At 34.1% G+C, this 23,452-nt stretch overlaps 1 protein-coding gene across 2 annotated transcripts in view; it reads left to right on the plus strand.

Annotated features, from left to right (window-relative positions):
• The window catches only part of LOC129225731 (sialin-like), a 54,820-nt gene that overhangs the window by 22,977 nt on the left and 8,391 nt on the right, over positions 1-23,452 (plus strand). For both annotated transcript variants that reach the window (XM_054860224.1, XM_054860225.1), the window contains exons 5-8: positions 1,495-1,678; positions 10,461-10,591; positions 11,696-11,845; positions 22,391-22,523. In XM_054860224.1, coding sequence (XP_054716199.1) covers positions 1,495-1,678; positions 10,461-10,591; positions 11,696-11,845; positions 22,391-22,523 — 598 coding nt within the window. The remainder of the gene's footprint in view (positions 1-1,494; positions 1,679-10,460; positions 10,592-11,695; positions 11,846-22,390; positions 22,524-23,452) is intronic.

Raw genomic sequence — 23,452 nt, forward strand, 5'->3', positions numbered from 1 at the left:
ATATCGTTGACACTGGGAGGGGAGTATGCGGCAACAAATATTGACAACTTAACTTTTTGCTATTGAAGTGAAGTGAAGCGCTACATGTTGTCATTGCGTCATGTTACTCGCGCCTCGCACTCGTACGAATCACGTGTAGATAATCCTTGGAATATTTTTTACCATTTTCTTTTCCCTTCTTGTATTGTCCAAAATGTTTGAATAAATGTGTCGCTTTTGTGTAACTTCGTTTTCTTCATGAACATAACACGCCAACCTGCCGTACACCAAAAATGTCCTAATGAGACTTAATGATTAACACTGTAATATTATTCCTCTTCAAGACAAAAGTTTCATATTACTTGCAACTAATTGCGTTTATCATTTATACTAGTTACGTAGTATAATCCTAGTTACTACATCAATCATATAATAACTAGGGGGTCTGCCACTTGCTCATTAACTGTGCCGGCAAACGGCAGTGGCTCAATGCCACCTGCGGCGGGTGACTATTGATGATCTAAATGCTTTTACCCCTGTATATGTCCTCCGGAGATCTTAGATATCTGGCCCCATCCGTTTTGGAGGGGTGAGACAGGGTGGAATGGCTTTCCTTGGATGACTTGTATCTAACGGTGATAGTATTTACCTGGTAGACATTCCCAGTCCCCCCCCCCCTTCCCCAAATGTGTGAAACGAATAGGATTCCAGGTCAGAATGTGTAACAAGTGGTTCCAACATTGAGCATTTTTAGTTGAGCATTTTGCGCAATGCGCTCACACGTTGCACATTTGTGTATTGGAACTTTATTTTTAAAGAAAACTTTATCTTTAAATTCATATAATACTTACTGTACAATGTGCAGTAGTTCCGAAAATATGATTTTTTGAAATTGGGTCCATCATTTCACCCGCGTTGTGCTTTAAGTACGTTACTCATTGAACCTCCAAGGAAAACTTTGAAATGAGAGGCCTGACTCTAATCTACCTCAAATAACTCTGCCTCTTCCCTTCTTTTATTCCGATAAATGGGTTAGGTTAGAGCAGCTATATTAATATGCCGGCACATCAGCTTAAGTTTAGCCAGTTTCGATCGGATTTTTCATTGTTCGGAGCTAAAGTTACCAGAAAAAAGTTACGGGTTTTGCCAAATTATCCAAAATAAATAAATAAATATTCGCAGTGAAAACTCAACAAACGTGATCACTTGCCAGAAAAGACAGTCACTCTAACACGCGCTCCGATCTAAAACGGCTGATCTTAAGCTGGTGCGTCGGCTCTTATATATATATAGGGGCCTTAGGTTCACCAGTGGTGATGTTAGGTTCGGCAAGTGCCAGATATATGTACATCGTAAAATCTAAAGTTGCTTTCGAAGTAAAATCAATATAAATAAACATAAGCGCAGGTTTTGCCTATGTTTACAATCTAATAATTTTCGGGTTTGTTTTTTTCTGATTTGAACTCTCTTGTTTCTGTTAATTGCAAGTTTTAATTGTTAGTTCCGTATTTGCAGGGAGTGACGTTGCCTGCGATGTACTCCCTGATGGGCCGCTGGTTTCCTGACTCGGAGAAAGCTTTCCTTTCCGCTTTGGTGCGTATTGGCTTCGGCATGGGCACGGTTGCAGGCATGAATCTCTCCGCCTATCTTTGCGAAAACGGTCCTTTTGGTGGTTGGCCTTCTGCTTTTTACATAGTTGGTAAAAATGTTCAGTCATTTTGAATTTTTTTAAATTATACTTGATCATCTAAAACCAATAAAAGTTGGTTGTATCTTTGTATGTATGTATGTATGTCATCGCAATTCCTGGTGAACGACAGAAAACTGGGCATCGAACCAGGTATCGATAAATTCGTAATTTTTCTGGCTACATGTTTAGCTAAGTCTTATAATTGTGCGACTTTAATTAGCGGATATACTAATGGGCAATTCCACGGAAATGGGGAACTGATGACCAATTTTTCAAAAATCCTTTTTTTCTCACAAATTAGGTATCATTTTGAAGCTTATGAGTTGAATTATATGAAAATAAATAAAATTACCACAAAAGTTAATGTTTATAAGAGTTACAAGCCTTTGAACAAAGGTATTTTAGACATGCAGCCATGGTGGATTTTTTAATATCTTGTTGGAATTGATATTTCAAACTATAGTTGCAACATTTTTCAAATTGTAACTGATTCAGATTCCTGCCACAACACTTTAGAACAAATTTAGCACAAAAAATGAGACCTAAACAAAATATTTTTGTTTTTAAAAGCTTATTTATAACAGGCACTTTGATAAAATTACGTCCGACACTAAATTGCATAAAAGTTTGTGCTGTATAAAATAGGATGGGATATTTTACAAAACATTTTACCTGCAAATCACAACATCAATTACTATTGAAAATGTGCAATCCAAACGAAATTCAAATAAATAGTTTTTTGTTATTTTATGGTGTCGGACGCAAAAAATTAATTACGTCCGACACCAAGGTTTTTAAATTTAGTACCTTGTTCTGATTACAGAATTTCTTTGATTGAAAATAGAAGGGATAGAGGACAGCAATAATAGCATTTCTTTATACTTTAGTCATTAAAATGTTTTTATAATAGGTACTCTTACTTTAAAACATTTTTTTTAAACCATTAAACTGGTAGGTAATTGATGAATCACAACTGGTTTAATTTGTTACGTATTTTTTTCCCCTAGAAGCACTGAACTTATAAGGAATAGTTTTTTCTTTATTTAAAGCATATTAAAATACAGCAATTTTTCAGCAGAACGAAATCCAATCTAGTAAACTGGGCACATGCCATACCCAAGCCACGATCTTCACATCCCATGCGTGAATTCCCAAAGAATTCTTTCAAACTTTTGCAATAATTTTTGATACTTTGGATCATACTAAACTCGCCGTGCATAAATTTATAAGTTACCTTTCGGAATATCTTAAAACTAAATACTCAAGCACAAAAAATAGTTTTCTCAGATAGACCCAGCTTACAATTTAAGCAAAGCTACCTATTAACAAAATTTGCATTTATTTGAGCAGAAATTCAACACAAAATTTACCCGGAATTTCTTTGCAGTGTTCCCTGGGAAAGGAGCTGTAGACAGCATAGTTGGTAAGATAAAAAAAAAAAAAGTGGCGTAATGTAAACGCTTGAAGTAAAATGACGGCGGGGGGGGGGGGGGGGATCTCAACCAAATCAGACCACCACTGCAACCAAAGGCTCATTGTACTAGACAAGCTGGAATAGTGTTGAGCAGTATGCCGCAAGAATTATGCATCTGTGGCTTCTTCATTTATCGGCAGTGAACTTTAAGTACACATATCATCAGAAGAGACCATGCATAATTCAGCAACATTGTAACAATATTTGAGAAAACCCTTGTAATACTGCATGCACTCAAGTCAAAGCAATTTAATTGAATAAAATTACTATCTCTGACACTTCTTCCTCAAAAACACTTAGGATGGTTGTTCTAAAGAATTATCTGACAGTGATACATTGGATGAATTTGAAGATTTTGCACAACTTAAAGTACACAACTGGGTTGCGGTTAACTATGAGTCTGTACATTACCCAGGATGCATTTCTCTGTTAAATGGTGAAATGATTGAAATGTCTGTGATGTATAGGACGAAAGGGCACTTTAAATGGCGAAAAGAGGAAGATAAAATCTTGTATACAAAATAAAATATTTTTAAGAATTTTTTTTTCCACTTATGCCAATTAGAAGTGGCTGATAATCAACATTTACGAAAAAAATTGATATTTACTGTTGTAATTATCTAAACATCTCATTTATTGTCATTAACATATTACTCAAGGTTTAAAGCAAAATTAAAAGTAATTTAAAAAGGTTTTAAACACTTTTGTTTACATCCGACACCATGGCAATTTTGTACATATTACGTCCGACACCAAGTTTTTTCGTCCGGCACCAATACCGAAGTCCCTATTTTGGCACTTAATACCCCTAAAATTAAAAAAATATTTATGAGTTATTAATATTTCATCATTGCTCTTTGACATAAAAGTAGTTTCATTGTTGCAGATTAAGCCATTGACTTGAATCTTAGATTTCAGTTTTGCAAGTCTCATTTTTCAGATTCAGCTCATACGTCCGACACCATGAGTTAAACATTTTTTTTTCGTAAAATAAAATTTTGTATGAGAAATTCTTTTTATGCTAAAAAGTTCTACATACATTAGTAAGTATTTAAAAAAATATTTTGATCTGTTTCAAAATTGTTAACCAATAAATGTGTTGGTTTTTTAAAGTGAATTTTGTGCAATTCTTACGTCCGACACCGTGGAATTGCCCCAATTAAAAGCATAATTTTTTGACTGGTTCCTCCTTCCGAATCCCTGTTAGCTGACTTTCCCGTCAAAGCATTCGCAAGGCGGCTAATCTAGTCGCCCTGGCGGTTAGTTTATAGTCCAGAATCTGAAGGGGGTTGAGCATACATGGAAAGGCTGACGCAATATTATTTTTGATTATTGTTACAGGCACGATGGTGATTATGAAACCACATGTCGTCGCCCCCCTGGGTGGTCGACAACCCCGGGGGAGGGGGGAAAGCAGTGGGGGAAGACGTTTGCTAAAACATTCATAACTCGCGAACTATTTGAGATAAAACACTGAAAAAAGTGGCAGTCGACGCAACAAAACAAGGGCTTCATAAAAGTTGAATATGATTATGGACCTATCTTTGTTGGTTTCTGAGTAAAATTCCATTTTTTGCAAACAAGAAAAATTTTTGAATAAAATGCGCAAAACAAACTTTTTTTGACCAAAATGAATTCCAAATCAAAATTGTTTGATTTTTTTTCAAATAAAGTCCTAAATATCATTATTCAGTTTGTTAAAACTATTTAAGTACTGTTAACGCGTTGAAAAACAAAATGACAGTAGCAAGCTCGAACACTATTCGTAGTATAGTTCAGGATCTGAAGGGGGTTTGAGCATGCATGGAAGACCTGACGCAAAATTATTTTTGATTATTGTTACAGGCACTATAGTGATTGTAAAAACACATGTCCCCCCCCCCCCTTGGCGGTCGACATCCCCGGGGGAGGGGGGAAAGCAGTAGGGGGACGCCGTTTACTAAAACACTCATAACTCGCGAACCGTAGGAGGTAAAACACTAAAAATGTGGCAAAAGATGCAACAGAACAAGGGCTTGAAACACCTAAGTATGTTTATTGTTCTATCTTTGTTGGTTTATAAGTAAAATTCCTTTTTTAGCAACCATGCAAAAATTTTGAATAAAATACGAAAAGCTTTTTTTCCAAAGATAAGCTCTTTTTTAAAATTATTTAACCGTTTAGGGAATCAACTAAATCTGAAACTTCATCATTCAGTTTGTTTAAAACTACTTAATTATTACCAATGAGAGCGTTAAAAAGCGAAATAGAAAATGCAAGCACTGCCTAAGTTAGCGCATTGAATAAAACGGCAGTATGCTAAGGAGAAAAAAATAGCCTTATTATCCTTCTGACGAACTATTCATTCTTCAGTTTACAAACTTATTCCAATTACAAAGTATTCAATTATGGCTTTAATTTTGTTATATACTGCTTTAAATTTGAGAGGAACTAGGGAACCAGGCCCACAGTAGTTTCAACAATTCAAATATAATTTTTATTTATTTCTATTAATTTATATTTTCAATTTGCACAAAAGAATATTGCGGGTATTGTTTTGCGGATATTGTTTTTTATAATTTACCCAACAAAGAACAATGATACAAGAAATAATAAGTTCTAAATAAATATAAAAAATGAGAAGCATCTTTGAGCTTTTATGAAAACGAATATAAATATAAAATTATACACTAGAGTTCTAAAAAAACTAATTAAATAAAATTAGTAAAATAATGCGTATTAAAAAATAATTGCAGAATATCAATATGCATACATAAAGCATTAATATACCAGAAATTCTGAAAGCTGGATCGTACTCTTTTTTGTTGACTTGTAGCTGTTCTGTTGAATCGTTCTCTTCCGAGTATTTTGTACTTTATGGTTTTTTGCTTTAGCCTTAATAGCACAGTATTTACAGCAAGATGAATTATTGATAAAGCATTTACAAGATTATTTACAGTTCTTGCCTGCGCAGAGTGAAATTAAACTCTCTGGTAACACTGGCTGCATCATAAGGTGTGGCTTTATTGTTTTATTTTCATTCAAGTAAAACCCAAACTTGGTTACATCTAAAGGCACTACTAAGGTACAGGGGAATTGATTCAATAGTACAGTTGAGCAATACTTCTTAGCACATGTTGGAAAGAATTTCAGGAGCATGGTAGAGAGCTGATATTATATTTATTTCTGATGGAAGTGACAAGAAATTATTGTGTAATGGTTGCATTCGCAAGAAATACCTATTTTCTTGACATTTTTTTTATAATAGAGCTTCTAACAGTTGAAATTCTGAAGCACTCAGATATTGTTTCATTGATAACTCTAGTGTACAAAAAACAGTTTCCGACTTTTTTGGTAAAGAGAAAGCATACTTTTTTGTTCCTATTTTACTTATTGAATCGCAGTCGGAAAATGCATCAAAAGCTTGTAAAATTTTAGATGCTTTTTCCCTAAGTGCTCCTGAAGATAGATGCCATCCTAAAGCTCTTTTCGTTTCCACAACACCAGCACATGAAATGGCAACCTCTGTCCGTTAACAAAGATTGCCAATAAGAATTCATTAGTTTCTGATCTATAAACTATTAGTTATTTTTTCCACTATTTTGCACTGAATCATATGCAGAAAGATTATGTTGCGTGCTTCGTCCTGGTTGAACTCGGGCATTTCGGAGAAATTTATTACTTGACTCTCAGATTTTAAATAATATTCATTTTCGTTTTCAGAGTTACCAGACACCAGAAGCTGCAGGAACGGATATGTTACATATTACATACTCTGAAATGTACTTTTAAAAGTTCTTCTTATTTTCAGGAATGTCTATGACACGAAACCACTGGTTTGGTACCTAGTGATTTTTTTTATAAGCGAAGGAGACTTTCCTGAACTTCTGGTTTTCAAGTTATGAAAACGACAGTGAGATATACCGATCGTGTTTAAGGTCCACTCGTATAGTTTGAGTATTGGAGAGAAAGTGTTATTATTTTTTATTTGGAGACCTACAAAATCTTTGCTGCATTTGAAAGTAGTGTTTGGGACATCATGGACCAAAGTCATTCCATCGATAACTTGAACTTTGTTCTTAAAATAGGGTGCTTCTTCCAGAATTTTGCTGCAAGAAGTATCATTTTCAATTACATTCACAAAATCGGACCTCTCGCTTTGCTTCAGTGAACCATTCTGATGAACCTAACCTAGCATTGTGCTTATTGTATGGGAATAGTTTTTAGATGTACTAACAATGTTTTTTTGGTTTTCTTTTGCTGTTTTGCAGCCGCTATTGAAGACATTGCCATTGCAGGACTTCTCTGGATAAGAGACTATTCACATTTTCTTTAACGTTCCACTGAAATTTTGATGCTGCTTATGTGGCACTAGCCTCTCTCACTATGTTTCATAACTCAGGTGTAAAATCTGCAAAAAGGTTATCCTGATTGTTTATCCTTTCCGTAATTACTTCGTACTTGCAAACTTGCATGTTTTAATTTTTTAAAAAGTGTCATTGTGACACATACTAAGCAGCTATAATGCGTTAAAGGTTAAATAATGAAGTAATTACTTAACTGGGACATTGTTTTGATAATATTACGAAATAAAACCGCCAAAACAGGAGAGTCACAAAATTTACTTTGGTTTATGTGGAGTCTTAAGGTACATTCCGCAAACTTTTTTTTTTTTTTTTTTTTTTTGTGAATTACCTCAAATGCTTTTTGAGCTTGCTTTTAGTTCACTTTTCAACGCTTTGATAATAATTAAGTAATTTTAAACAAACTGGATAGTGATATTTCAGATTTTATTGGTTCCCTAAACAATTAAATAATTTTGATAATTCGAAAAAAAAAGAGTATTTTATTCAAAATTTTTGCTTTTTTGTGAAAAATACAATTTTACTCAGAAACTAACAAAGATATGATGATAGTCATACATAGCTTTTATGAAGCCCTTGTTTTGTTGCGTCGATTGCCACTTTTTACAGTGTTTTATTTCAAATACTTCGCGAATTATGAGTGTTTTAGCAAACGGCTCCCCCCACTGCTTTCCCCCCTCCCCCGGGGTTGTCGACCACCCAGGGGGTGACGACATGTGGTTTCATAATCACTATAGTGCCTGTGACATTAATCAGAAATAATTTTGCGTCAGGTTTTCCATGCATGCTCAAACCCCCCTTTAGATCCTAAACTATACTACGAATAGTGTTTGAGCTTGCTACTGTCATTTTGTTTTTCAACACGTTAACATTACTTAAATACTTTTAACAAACTGAATAATGATATTTAGGACTTTATTTGAAAAAAAATCAAACAATTTTTATTTGGAATTTATTTTGGTCAAAAAAAGTTTGTTTTGCGCATTTTATTCAAAAATTTTTCTTGTTTGCGAAAAATGGAATTTTACTCAGAAACTAACAAAGATAGGTCCATAATCATATTTAGCTTTTATGAAGCCCTTGTTTTGTTGCGTCGATTGCCACTTTTTTCAGTGTTTTATCTCAAATAGTTCGCGAGTTATGAATGTTTTAGCAAACGTCTCCCCCCACTGCTTTCCCCCTCCCCCGGGGTTGTCGACCACCCAGGGGGGCGACGACATGTGGTTTCATAATCACCATCGTGCCTGTAACAATAATCAAAAATAATATTGCGTCAGCCTTTCCATGCATGCTCAACCCCCTTCAGATCCCGGTCTATTAGTCTTTACGCCGGCGCCATTGCATGCAGAGTCGGATACAAGGGAAGGGTGATGGGATTTATGCCCCCCCCCCCCTTGAACCGTTGACAATAGTATCCATCCACATTGTGTTAAAATACTTCATGAACAAATTATAATAGATTTCCGTAGTCTTTTCAATTAATAAATTATTTTTGAAAGTAAATATTTGAAACACTACTTCTTTTCGTTGCTTATGAAACTAATTTGTAATGTTTATGAACTATTAGATGCCTTATCCCTAGCCGTTGTAGTGCTTTTTACCCAAGCAATTTCAGAAATTTGACGTATCCAAAACTGTAAGTTTGAGATAACTTCAGCCTCGTCAAAGCAAAGCATTTCCCGGCATGTTAAACATTACCAAAACATATTTTCAAATTATCATGCCGTGGCGTGAGTTTCATTGCTGATGACGCCAGGAACGTTACTCGAATTACTTTCATTCGCTATTATATATATATATATATATATATATATATATATATATATATATATATATATATATATATATATATATATATAGTATTTTAATATATAAAAATCTTCTGTGCGGACGTTTGTCACCATAAGGCTTTTAATCGGCAGGACCGATTTTGATAAAAAAAATTTGTGTGTAATTAAGTTGTGGCAAGCATGGTTTCGAAGCGCGATGGATCGAATCGGGAACGGTTTTGTTAGTTAATTAATTAATTTAAACATTGGATGGTTATATTCCTCAAATGATTAATATTTATTTTTATAATTGTTGAGCGAGAACTTAAATAAATATTTTACCCGTTGCCAAAGGACAATAAGAAAGCCAGCTCTGCTTTTTGTAATGAAATTTCCTTCTGTGATATGTCAGTTGAGAATAGATGAAACGTAGAGAGAGAGAGTGAAGCCTTCATTTTTTGAAAGCAACGATTTTAGGTCCCGAGATATATTTTAAAGTAAAGCACTGGAAGGTTCACACAAAACGTGTGTTCTGTCGTCGTAGTTGAACCATGTGACCGGATCGGTGCTTTTGGTTTTCCTAACCAAATGATCAGAAAGTACCGTACCAAGCAACATTTGTTTCTCGGCTCAAATCCATCTGAGTTTTGGCATCAATGTCAAGAATACTTTAAGGATTATCAAACTAATCAGTACATTATTAAAAGAAAAGATGATGGAATTTGAAGACGAAACAAATTTTATTTTCGCCCGTATAAGTTACAACAGGATAGTTCTGTACACAAAAGATCAGTGCAGTGGAAGATCTTCATCTTTGGTGGAAAGAACAAATTAGGCCATATACTTAATTTAAAAAGTTTTCGTTCAAAAGATTGGACCGCTAATCGGTCGGAGTTGGCTTCGCTCACTGATTGGCTGGATTCCAGTAACGTGGTGGCTTGGCGACTTTGGCTATAAACAATAGAGTTGCATGATCATTTGTTTTCATTTTAAAGCTACTGTTAATGAAATTTATTGCATTTTTTGTTTATTTGTTTATATATATATATATATATATATATATATATATATATATATATATATATATATATATATATATATATATATATATATATATATATATATATATATATATATATATATATATATATATATATATATATATATGGGGATTCTAACAAGAAAATATATTTTATGCGTTTTAGGTATATTGGGATGCATTTGGTTTGCACTTTGGACGTTTTTAGTGTCGGAATCGCCTGCAAATCATCCATTCATAACAACAAAAGAAATTAAACTTATCATTTCTGATCAAAAAACAAGACAAGATACTAAGGTAAGGTTTTATTTCATCTTCATTTTTTGAGACACATTTTGGCAATAGGACGATTCTACGAAACGTGGTCCTGACACACTGAAATATTTTTTTCACATAAATTGAAAACAAATCCCTTTTTTTTAGATGAAAAAATATCGACTCTTTTCAATTTCAGCATCAATTTTGTGATAAAAGCATTTTTAAGCACTTTTATTATACTGACTGTCACGGAGAAATCTGAGGCTTGGTTTTGCTTATATCTCTGCAACTAGACCACTTAGAGACTTCGTGATTTCACTAAATGATTTGCTTAATCGTAAGGTCAATTTAACACTGAAAAATTAAAATTCTGAAAGAAAATATACCAATTTGTACTACGGTTGTTTCTAAACGAAATCACATATCTATATACATAAATGGCTACTTCTGTATGTAAGTATGTCCGGGGTAAACTTCAAAACTACTTGACCGATTTTAACCATTTTTCACCACAGATAGCTATATTATCAGAAAGCAACATAGGCATTTATTTCTAAAAAACTTAATTGAAAAACGTTATGATGGAAAACAGTAAATGTCATATAATTTCTCCATTAAATGAATAAACATAAAACTCATTGTTACGAAAATTCGTTGCCTAACAACAGCAATATTAAAAGTAATCATAATGAAAATTTTGAATCAATGCTTCTCCGGAGCAAACATGAGTTTAAAGTCATTTAAATATTTGGAAACTCTATTTTTTGCATACTTAGAGAAACAAATAGAGAGCTTTTTTTTTTGTGTGTGTGTGTGTGTGTGTATTATAAATAATGCGCACGGTTTTTTTAGTGATCTTTGTCATTGTTAGTTCATATTTCGGAAATTCTTCAATTTTTTATATGCTAAACGTTGTGCTTTCGTTTGCTATTTTACTTTTATGGGTAAGGAACAAGCTCGATTTTTAATCACGTCAAAGCGGTGTGTTTTGAGTTCTTTTAGTTAAAACAGAAAACGAATGAAAGTAGCGATTGTTTCTCACAATTATTACTGACCCTGGCAACGCCGAGTATTTTTGCTAGTTTATAATAAGGGCACCTTCATTATAATTTGAAACGAACTAATTTCTGCCTTTTTTTTTAGTTGCCTCCTATCCCATGGAAGAAGATGTTGACATCTGTTCCTTTCATAGCTCTTCTGATAACACAAATCGGCGACGATTGGTGCTTTTTTACAATTTTAAATGACTTGCCTACTTTTTTTGACACCATTCTACACTTCAACATTGAAAAGGTCTGTACTTTTTTTTTTTTTTAAGTTTTTATTATACAAGCTCTGTCCCGTCAGTTTCGGTTTATTAGGTTAGAAGTTGGTGGAATTAGTTTTTCAATCGTTACCAAGAGCAAAATTGAATAAAAGGATCTAGTGGGGTAAGGTGGTCACAAAATCCAGGTTTTTCAACTTAGGTTGGTAGTAAATACAAGAATTTCTTCGAAAATTTCAAATATTTTTGCTGGTATTATTATACACGCTACAAAAAATTTTGGGAGGAAAAAGTTGATTAAAATAGTATTATTACATTTTCTTTTTCAGTTATGTGCTTGTCAATTAATGAGTGGTTAAGTGGTCATAGTTTAAAAAAAATAGATGCAAAACCATTACAACCAACCATATTGTTACGCGTTCGTTGCAGCTTCAAACTTCCTTTGAATGACGACACAGTTCTTGAGAAAACACAGGAGATTTATTTACAACTATGTACAAGAAATGTCGTTAGCAACTGCTAAATCAATCGTCAGCAATTAAGCAAATATTAATTAACACCGTAAACTCAATGGTCACACGCGGATTTACTTCAAAATCCGCAAAAACACAGAGCTAAATGCATGCTCTCCAGCGCACGGCTGATACGATTCCAGGGACGGATACAAGGGAGGGGCGATGGCGGCGATCGCCCCTCCCTTGAGGGACCATCCATTGGCAATTTTTCCGAATTGAAGTCCTAAAATGCAAGTGTGGACTGTTTTTGGTGATGTTAAGAAATGGAATGGAGTTCAAATCTCCCTTCCGGAAACTTTTTGGAGTAGAAGTTTCAAAAGGGCAATTATAGACGCTCTTTAGCGATGTTAGAAGGATAAGAAGCTTGAAAGCAGTTTGCAAAAGTCCAAGTTATAAGGACAAGATTGAAGAATTCTCGGACAATGTTGGGATCGAATGGGTTGAGTGACCATCCTATGGTAATTTTTCGAATTTGAAATTTTAAGAAGAGGAATAATTTCGCAGACCTATTTGGCTAAATCTTAATACTATAGTTGTTTTGCATAAAAATACCGTGCCCCCCCTCCCCACCAGTGTAAACCACATGCGCAAGAAGTCAGTTAAAATATCAATCGCCCCCTCCTTGAACATTGTCTGGATCCGTCCTTGTACGATTCACAAGCAAAACTAAAAACTCATTCAAATGGCACACGGCTTTTTACTCGGTAATAAAATATCCAGAAAATCCTACCAAATTCTACCACTTTCTCATATTTTCTTTTTATTCCATTCACAAATCTTATTATTCAGAAATGGGCTAACCGTATACTTCAGTCGAATGTTAGAGTGTTGTATGTACATTGCAAGAAACTATTTATAGGTTACCTTACTAAGATAATTTTAGATGAAAAATAATGGAATAAACGCCAAATTTAGTCAGATTACAATAAATTAATCACAAAAATGGTTACTATTTACATAATTTGTAACAATATTTTTTAATGCTCAACACACATAGCTCTTTCAAAAAACTGATTTTATAAAAAAAATAATTAAATTTTTGACTGTCAAATGTCGTCAAAAATTGGTTTACCAAGGGATCACCATATTTGAGTTCAATTTAATCAATATCCTCAGAGAAGGCGTGAAAACTTCCATTTTTTTTCCTTTAGGAATGTATTAAAGATAGGTGTGAACAGAATGTCTAACATACCTAAATTAGATAAGAAATTATTACACCTAAAGAGTGTTCAGAATAAAATTTTACTTTCTTAAAATATCAAATCGAAAAAAAAAATATCAAGCTCGAACAATTTAATGATTAAGAAATACTTTTAGTTCTAAACTTCTACTTTTTATTGATACCTAACAAAAGTTAATTAAGCACTTTTATTATACTTGGCCTAATTGTCACGGGGACATCTGAGGCTTGGTTTTGCTTTGCAGCTAGACCACTTAGAGACTTCGGGATTTCACTAAATAATTTGCTTTAATCTTAAAGTACAACTTAACGCTGAAAATTTAAAATTCTAAAATAAAATCATTATTTCAGTTAGAATGAAAAAGAGCAAATTTCATGTAATTTCCCTTTTTAATATTTAAATATAAAACTCTTTGTTACAAATTTTGTTGCCTTCAGACAGTAATGTTAATAGTAATCATAACGAAAATTTTAAATCAAGGCTTATCTGAAGCAAGCATGAAATTAACAAGCTCAATTCCTAGAGAGGAACAAGGATTAAGTTTTAGTGCCAACTGCTTAAAGTTGAAGACACGTATACAGATTTTTTCCCTTTTAGTACCGAGCATTTATATGAAAAAAATAAAGTGAAGTTCCGTGATTGGTAAAAGTATGCTATTTCTGACATACATTTACACTAAAAGGAATAAAATAACAGATTTAAAAAAAAATACTAAGCACTTTTTATAATGCACTCAAAAGGACAAAATAACTTTCCTGGGTAAGGAAGGACAATTTTAATATTCCTGTAGTTTTCGAAAATTCCAAGAAAATGACACCACAAACGAAGAAAACTGTGGCTCAAGTCATTTCAAACCAAACTTTCCCATTAAGAAAAATATACAAGTTTCAGCACTCAAATTTATGATTGAAAACTAGGTAATGATAGGAAATTCTCTTCACGACTTGAGTCGCACTTTTCTTCGTTTGTGGTCATTTTCTTGGAATTTTCAAAAACTACAGGAATACTTAAATTGTCCTTTCTGAACCAGAAAGGTTATTTTATCCTTTTGAGTACATTATGAAAAGTGCTTAGTATTTTTTTAAAAATTCTGTTATTGAAACATAATTTTTTCTATAACTAAAAGCTGTGGTTGTTGAAAAAGCACTCAGAATTTGTCAAATACTATAAGCTTACAACCTTGTTCTAATTCGATCTTTGTATTGTATAGCTCGGCATTAATATTGCACTAATTCAATTACTGTATTGTAAAGTTAATAAGATCAGTTGTTTTTAAACCCCTTTTTCCGTAAAACAGTACATGTTTAGTAAAATTAAAACTGGGTTGAACAGAGATTGGAGCGCCTCTTACAGATTATTTGAATTGAAAATATAAAATATCATTTATAAAGAACTAGATGCTTTGCCCGGTTTGCCTTGAAAATAAAAATTTTGTCAACCGACGCATATTCAACAATCAAGCTTAAATAAAAAAATAAAAAATATACCATGAAAAATTTCCCTTATAAACAATGACGATAGATATTAAAATACTTTTAAGAAATTCAAATGAGAATGATGGATCAAAAAGCGTAAGCATGGAAACACAAAATAAAATAATTTTAAGAAATGAAAATGAGAAAAACAATGGATTCAAAAAGCGTAGCCGTGGAAACACAAAACAAAATGGCTAACAACTTTAATGAAGATGAGATTTTTCGAACTTGATTCAAAACGGCTTGTAACTTTTTTTCCTTTGGAGATATAAGCTTGGTTTTTTGGAACATACGTCGAGATAGATCTGGAGTTTAAAAAGCCGCATTTTCCAATAGTACAAAAAGAAAACTGCGGGACAATTCCTTCACTTTTTATTGATAGATTTAATGAAAAAGTAGTGCCTAAATTTCTGCTAAGCCTAATAAAATTCGAGCTAAAAAAGCAAATAACCCGCCGCATTTAGGTTAGAGGATTGAGACAAACTACGTAGAACGCGGAAAATTCCACCCTTTCTAACGATATATAATATTATTTGTGCAAGTAATTTTTCACCCCCTTATTCGGGAATTTATGTGAAAATTTTGAATAAATTGGGGCGGGGGGGGGGGGAGAACTAGTCATCGAATTTTTTTTCTCGAACCGGTATGCAAACCTTTTCCGGACTTAAAGAAATAAATAATGAAAGTTTCAGCGAAGTCGGCCGGGTAGTTCTCGAGTTTTGCGCGTTTAAACACGCAGACGCTTTTTGCAGACTACTTTTATACTTTTGCTACTTTTATACTATGTAAAGATTTATGTACACGAATCGTCTACGCACTTTAAAGCACGTTTTAGAAAATGGATAATTACTGAATTAAAACATTTCCCTATCGTCTGCGCGAATTAACATGATACCCCAATTTTACGTTCCTCAAGGATCTGTGTTGAAAAAACCTGAAATACGAGAAAACTTAAAATACGGGAAATACATAGAAGGCAAAAATCAAATAGAAAAGAACTAATAGTATTATAAGATATGACTGTTTTAAAAGGTATAATATCTATATTTTACGAAAAGAACAAAACTCTTCATACCATTTTAGATCAATTCAACAACATTTAGTTGCGAACCCTGGCGTTTAAGTTGAAAATAGTCCGTAATAGTGAACTGGTTTTAAGTCAGAGTTCCTAGTAAATGCAGCATCTTCCAGGATTAAAATACAGTGGACTTCCTCTATCTGAAGACTCTATAACGTGAACACCCCGATGTTTTGAACACATTTTGATGGTTTCGACGAAAGTCCATAGACTTAATATAGGCTGACCTCTCTGTACTCTGAACACCCTATAAGATGAACACCCCACTATTACGAACCCTATTTTCAACCTCCTTCAGTTGTTACCTCTCTAGACAGGGTGAGTTCGATAGAATCTGCCTTATGAAAAGGGGTGATAGAAGAGACCGGTAGATATACGGAAAATGAGTAAAAAAAAACAACAACAAAATTCTGAGAAAACGATCGATTTCTGAGATTCCTAAAGGACCTACACACAAAATAAGTACATATTTGGAAAGAGCAGACTAAATCCTACAAAATGACACTTTTTCCATCACGATACACATTTTACAACGAGCTAAAAGTTATGAAGCATTGGACACACTCAGAATTGAAATGTTGCCTAAGTTTTCAATCGACATTTTCAAAAACAATCATATGAGCTACAATCGGTCAAATGTACCAAAAACTGATCCGTTTCACTAGCTTTCAGATGATACAACAACAAATCATATTAAGATTGAAGTTCAGTAGAAATTCAGGCTTTTGTTTGAAACAGTGTAAAAATCTGCATTAGTTGAAAGAGTAAAACCAGCGAAGAGTCGCACTTTTCTGTTTTAAATTTTCATTTTTATATCAAAATAATGCTTTTAACATTTTATTAAGTGAAAAACACAAGAGATAACAATAAGTAGAAGTAAATGAAGCATTACTTACCCGCGCTTTTCAGAAAGGAAAAATCAATAATAAAAAAGTAACATAACATCAATGAGTACATTTAATGAATCATAAAAATTTACAGTAGATGCTTAAATTAGTCGCCGCCACCCCACCCTTGCCTTTTTGCGAACGGAAACAACCGCTGCCCTAAATAATTTTTCATTTCTTAATTTTACTACTGCTCCATCAAGCAAGTTGCGCAATACCTGCGAACTGGCTACTTCTGTTTTGTTTCCTCTTGTTTTAAGAATCCCCAAAGAAGTCTAATGGCGATCTGGGCGGCTAAGGAATGGGACCTATACGACCAGTCATAGGGGATACTGTTCAGTTAGAAAATTGCCAATGGCATTTGAAGAATGTGTATAGGGGCTCCATATCGTGTTGGAAAATGATTTACGCTCTCTCTGGAGCAGGAATTGCATCAAGTAAGTCAGGCAAATGATGTTCAATGAACTCTAAATATGTCTTTTCTGTTAGCCACTTCGAAACACAATCAAATAATCTCCGATTACGCCAAACCAAACAATTAAGCTGAATAAAGTTTGGAACGATGAGCTTTGCGTTAAAAAAGGATTATGTTCAGTATACTGCTCCAGTTTTGCAAATTTATGATGCCCTCTCGAGTAAACAACGACTCATCTATCCACAGTATATTTTTTTAGAAAATGGTGTTTTTCAATGTCTCAGGCTACAGGCCATCTGCAAAATGTTACCCGCTTTTCTAAACCTGAAATGCAAAATTCTTGTACTAGTGTGAAATGGTAAGGATGATACAGTGCTGGTAAGAAAAATTGAATCACACTCGCATTTTCACAACAATGGGATTATGTGAGAAGTTTTTGTCGACCAATTTACGATGAATGTATGTGAAATTCTGCAAAACTTATGAAATAAACATTTAACAGCAGGAATCCGAAAATTGTTTACGTAGATCGGGCTGTTTCCGGACCAAGGCAAACTGCTGACCCCATGCTCATTTTTCTATTTCTGAACCTGCGTGTGAGTTTAGCGAAAAAAAAAATTACTTAACCCCATGTCAATTTAAGTCTAATGGCAGGATAAAGGTTTTTAAATTGTTACTTATCAGTTTTACCCTATGGCACGGAGCAGAATCCTCTTGGGAAATGACGTTTGGAACTGAAGTAAAGTGATCCCGGAGAGTAGGAAGCAATTTCTCCTCCAAAATGCCACTATACACATGAGCGTTTACTGTTCCTTGCACATAGTGAAGCCCACCAACTCCTTGATCAGAAATACATTCCCAAATCATCTGGGATACGGAATGCTTGACTGTGGATTGAATGCAGTCGGGATGATATTCCTCTCCTTTGCGACGCGGGTGATGCAATTTTTTTTTACCACCACTGTACGTTAAACTGTTTAAACTAAAAACGAAATAAATGCTAGAGTTTAGGTCCTATACCGAGTAGAATTAGAACTAATCCAAAATTCAACACCTCTACCTCAGTTACTGGTACAGTTCACTAGGCTAAGTGCTGAACGTAGTCCAATTACGCAATAGAACACATATACACGCATTATCCAGTCTCCCTATAACGAACACCCCCATAATCTGAACACTTTTGTACGGTTCCATGAGTGTTCAGAATAGAGAGAGTCCACTGTACTTGGCAAGTTTATTCTTATTCTTTTTGAGAAAGAAAGTAGTATTTCACTATTTTTAAGCGCTTTAATGTAATATTGGAAGAAGGGACAGGCTGTGCTTCCGGTTCGTTTTGCTCATCTTCATTGGCGGACGAAAAGTCTTTTTTGTTTACTTCCCGCGGAAAACGTAGAATGCAGGAAATACATAAATAACAGACTCTCCACTCGAATCAAATTAACATTATTAATTTACGGAAAAACTTGGACCTCATGAAAATAATGTGAAATGCAGGAAAAACGTAGCTTTGGGGGACGTAAAATCAGAGTTTCACAGTAATTGAATGAAAGGTGAAAATGATTCGCAATGAGAGTTCAGCATTATGTCTTCTGTTCCCCACTAGACGACTTCTCATGGCAATTAATTTTATAAAATAGAAATTAAAATTGAAACCACCTCTTCGTGGATCAATCGTACTTCAAAAAACATTCTTTGAATATGGGTTGTTTCCCAAAATTTATTTATTTATTTTTTAAATAACATGCTTGAAAACATAGGATTTGACCATTTTTTGAATAATTTGACAAAGTTAAATGTTTTAAAAAAATTATTTGCATCGGTGCGCAGATTGAAATTTATTTTTTACGCTTCCGCACATGACATCACAAGTCAGGAAATGCCATTCACTAATTATATTAGCGCACATTGCAACGTAGCATAACCTGGCAACGCATTTGACACCAAAGCGTAAACATTTAGATCACCAATGAAGTGGCGCGGAAAAGTACATCACTTGTGCCACCATTAAGATCACACCTTATTTCCAAAATCGGACATTTAAAAAAAAATTAAATAAAAAACAACTGTTGTGAAAATAAAAGTTCTTTCTGACTCCACTTTTTTTTTTTTTTTTTGCTTATTCTGCCAATTTCAGTGGCTAAAGATAGTACTTTTGACTGAAGGAAACAACTTCATTATGTGACGTAATTACAACCAAGGGTCTTCTTTTCACGGGGAAGCTCAGTTGAATAAACAGTTTCGAACAAGTCGTTATTAGGGAGCGTAACCAGATAGAAAAGTAAAGGAATCATCCGGCGTCCTTCACACAACAGTCAGGTACTCCAGGCACATGTGCGGCTACCATTCTCAACCGGGTTATTACGATTCGGCGCGACCGTTTCGGCGTGGCTGTTTCGGCGCGGCCGTTTCGGCGATGGCCAATTCGACGCTGACCGTTTCGGCGCTGGACGTTTCGGCGCCAGATTTTTGCATTATGAACTTTGTGAATTTTAGACATTTTAGTTCAAAGAAGAAAAAAGATTTCTGGAAGAAGTATGTTAATTTGGCGCTCTAGAAGCTAGTTAAAATTTATTTTTAAAATTACAGTGGGGGTGGGGAAGAGGGAGCATATGTGATAAACGCATATTTTACTGCGACAATATAAAGGAAAATATCTTGAAAAATTAGCAAATAATGCCAGTACCAGTCCTACTTCTTCGTCATTTTTTTTAAAATTAATGCTGAGCCGTTTTGTGTTTCTGTGATGATTACTTCTTTGTTGTAGCAGCTATTGGAAATAATTTCATGAGTCTTCTTCACGTGAAAACACTTTTCAAACTAACCTAAAAGCTCGACTTAACTATTGCAAACCCATGTATGGACATCAGGGTAAATTTAAGGCAATGTTTGATTTCTTTTTATTGACTAAAAAATAATTTATTTTTGAAAGTTCTAAACACTAATATTTTTCTGTAATTGATTTATAAATTTATTGCAAATTACTTTTTTTTTAAGTCTTATCATTTCTTTTTATTGCTTTTTTTTTGTTACCAAATAGTTAGTTCACAGTTTCATGCTATAGAGCAGTTACAGGAACTAAAAAGACACAAAATATTTTATTATAATTTTAAAAAAAGTTCAAAATGTATTTTATTCATTATATTAGTCTTTATGAAACTTAGAAGAAATATATTATAATAATCTTTACATAATAAATATTATTTGTATCTTGTGCTCTTATAAGTTGTTTTTCTTGTCTATCCTGTGTTCAAAGCACGCTACACAACTTAAAACTTTATAGAGAGCAGGGTTGCGGGCGATTTTCTCAGCACGTTAACTTTTTCCAACGACAAATATAAAAAATTCATCTTATTATTAGTTGAGAGATTTTAATTTTTCACAGAAAAGATATTTAAGCAAATGCACAAACTAATGATCAGCAACGAAAAAAATTCAATTTAAATTCAATAAGTTTTATATTTAAATTTCATAGAAAAATGTCAATGCTGTCTCCTAACTTATCTACTTCGAAAAATTATGAAGATGGTTTTAAACTTATATTTTATTAACTAATAATAAATAAGAAAACAAAATACATCTTTAAAAATATTACTTCATAAAACTTTTTACAAAGCCTAAAAAACAAAAGATATCTTGAATTTTGAAGCAATGTTTGGCATATTTGTATGCAGAAAATTTCGATTTTTGAGCAGGTCGTATTGAAATGGGTCGCGCCGAAACGGTCGCGCCGAACCGACGGCGCCGAAATGGGTTTCGCGCCGAAACGGCCTCGCCAAAACGGTGGCGCCGAAACGGCCGCGCCGAATCTCAACCCGATGAGTTGAATTAACTAAAAGGGCATTGCCGAGCTTTCGCTCTACACACGAGTAGACTTGTTAAGTCAACTTGGTTCAGTTTTAACAGCGCTATAAAGTAGCTGCTCGAATCAATTCAGCTTAGTCCAGTGGTGTGAGACCTGAAATTATTTTTTTTTTTTACGTACCCTTTTTTCCCGAGAAGGAAAGCTGATTCAGCTAAGTTGCCTCGCGCGAACACAACAAAAAACGCGAGTCAACTGGTTGACAGGCAACTTTTTCGAAAAGTTGATTCAACTATGGCTCCACTAGATGGCGCTGGCGCATAATGGGCCTTGACAATGGGGTTGTTTCCTTCAGTCAAAAGTAGGACTTTTTGTCACTAAAATTGATAGAATGAGCAAAAAAAAAAAAAAAACATGGACCCAGAAAATACTTTTATTTTCCCAACAGTTTTTTTTTTTTATTAATTTTTTTAAATGTCCGATTTTTGAAGCAAGGCGTGGTCTTGATGACGTCACAAATGATGCACTTTGCCGCATCTTTCTACAGCGATTCCACGTTATGATAATCAAGCAGTGAATTAAAATTGCGCTCTACGCTTGCTATCAACCACATCGTTGCCAATACACGTGAGTAAAGATGCGAATTAAATATTTTGCTCTGTGAATGGCAACACAAAATGGTATTTCATCATTTGTGATGTCATTGGACAGAAGCATAAACATTGAAAGCGCGTCGATTTAAGTATTTTTTTTTAAATATTAAACTTAAACACATTATTTTAAAATGGACAGATCCTATGTTTTTAAACATGCTCTTTCAGAAAAAATACTTTTAAAATTTTGGAAACGACCCCATTTATTACTTATCTGTGTAAACCGATGCAGCTCATTCATCCATCAGTTAATGTCATCGTTTCAAAGTTTGTTTAATATTGTTTGGATGTCGCCCATTTTGACAGCTGAACGGAACCCAGCTGCATCCACCAATCAATGGCAACGTAATGGAAACAGGGGTTCTCTGTAGCGCTCTCTTTGTTGCCATGAGTTTCAGCGACATTCACGGCCTATAAGAATTAAGTGGGGCCATGATCTACTACCACCTAGTACTAGTACAACTAACCGCCTAGTGTAAAGGAGGCAAAACACCTCCAATTAGTTGGTAAATGCTTGCCTCACTCAATGCGAAAAGATTAAATTCTAATTGTAATTCCGTTCTATTTCCAGAACGGCTTCTTATCTTCATTTCCGAGGCTGCTTCAGATTGCCGTAACCATAATCGTTGGATTCACGTCCGACCTGTTCGTTCGTCGTAAATACGCCAGCGTAGGATTTATGCGAAAATTCTGCCAAATGACTAGTAAGTATACAAGACAATGTAGAGCAGTGTTTATTAATTTCTTGGATGGGTGGAACCCTTTTAGTGCCCATCTTTTTTCGTGGAAACCCTGGTTTTTCTTCGGTAGTATAGCTTACAGTGATGGTAAAACAAATTGCTTCAACCTCGCATTTTCACATAAATGGGATTATGTGAGAAGTTTTGGTCGACCGATTAAAGATGAATGTATGTGAGATTCTGCAAATCTTATGAAATAAACATTTAACAGCAGGAATCCGATAATTGTTTACGTAGATCGGGGCTGTTTCCGGGCCAAGGCAAATTGCTGACCCCATGCTCATTTTTCCATTTCTGAACCTGCGTGTGAGTTTAGAGAAAAAAATTACTTAACCTCATGTCAATTTAAATCTAAAGACAGGATAAAGGTTTTTAAATTGTTACTTACCAGTTTTGACCTTGATCAGAAATACATCCCCACATCATCTGTGGAGGCTGTACTGTGTGTTGAATGCAGGCGGGATGATGTTCCTCTCTTTTGCGGCGCGGGTGATGCAATTTTTTTTACCACCACTGTAAATACAACTAACCAAAAATAATTATGCGTGAGTACCGTGAGACACAGAAGTTCAATAAAACCGTTTAATTTTAAAAAAACTGAAAATTCTATTTCTCTTAAATGGTTCAATATTTGTCACTGTAATAGATATTATGAAAATGGGTCTCGAAAAATCTACATGTTCACGCAAACGAAAACAAAAATAATAAAATAATAGTTTAAAAAACTAAAAAAAAAAACACACACTTTTGTAGCAATCTGAACTAAAAAGTAAAAATTAATCTTTGGATGGTAAGTATGATAAAATAATTGATCAAACAATGGGGTCGCTTCCAAAATTTTGAAAGTATTTTTTTCTGAAAGAGCATACTTAAAATCATAGGATCTGACCATT

This window comes from Uloborus diversus, chromosome 7, assembly GCF_026930045.1.
Source record: "Uloborus diversus isolate 005 chromosome 7, Udiv.v.3.1, whole genome shotgun sequence".
In the NCBI taxonomy this organism is placed as follows: Eukaryota; Metazoa; Arthropoda; class Arachnida; order Araneae; family Uloboridae; genus Uloborus; species Uloborus diversus.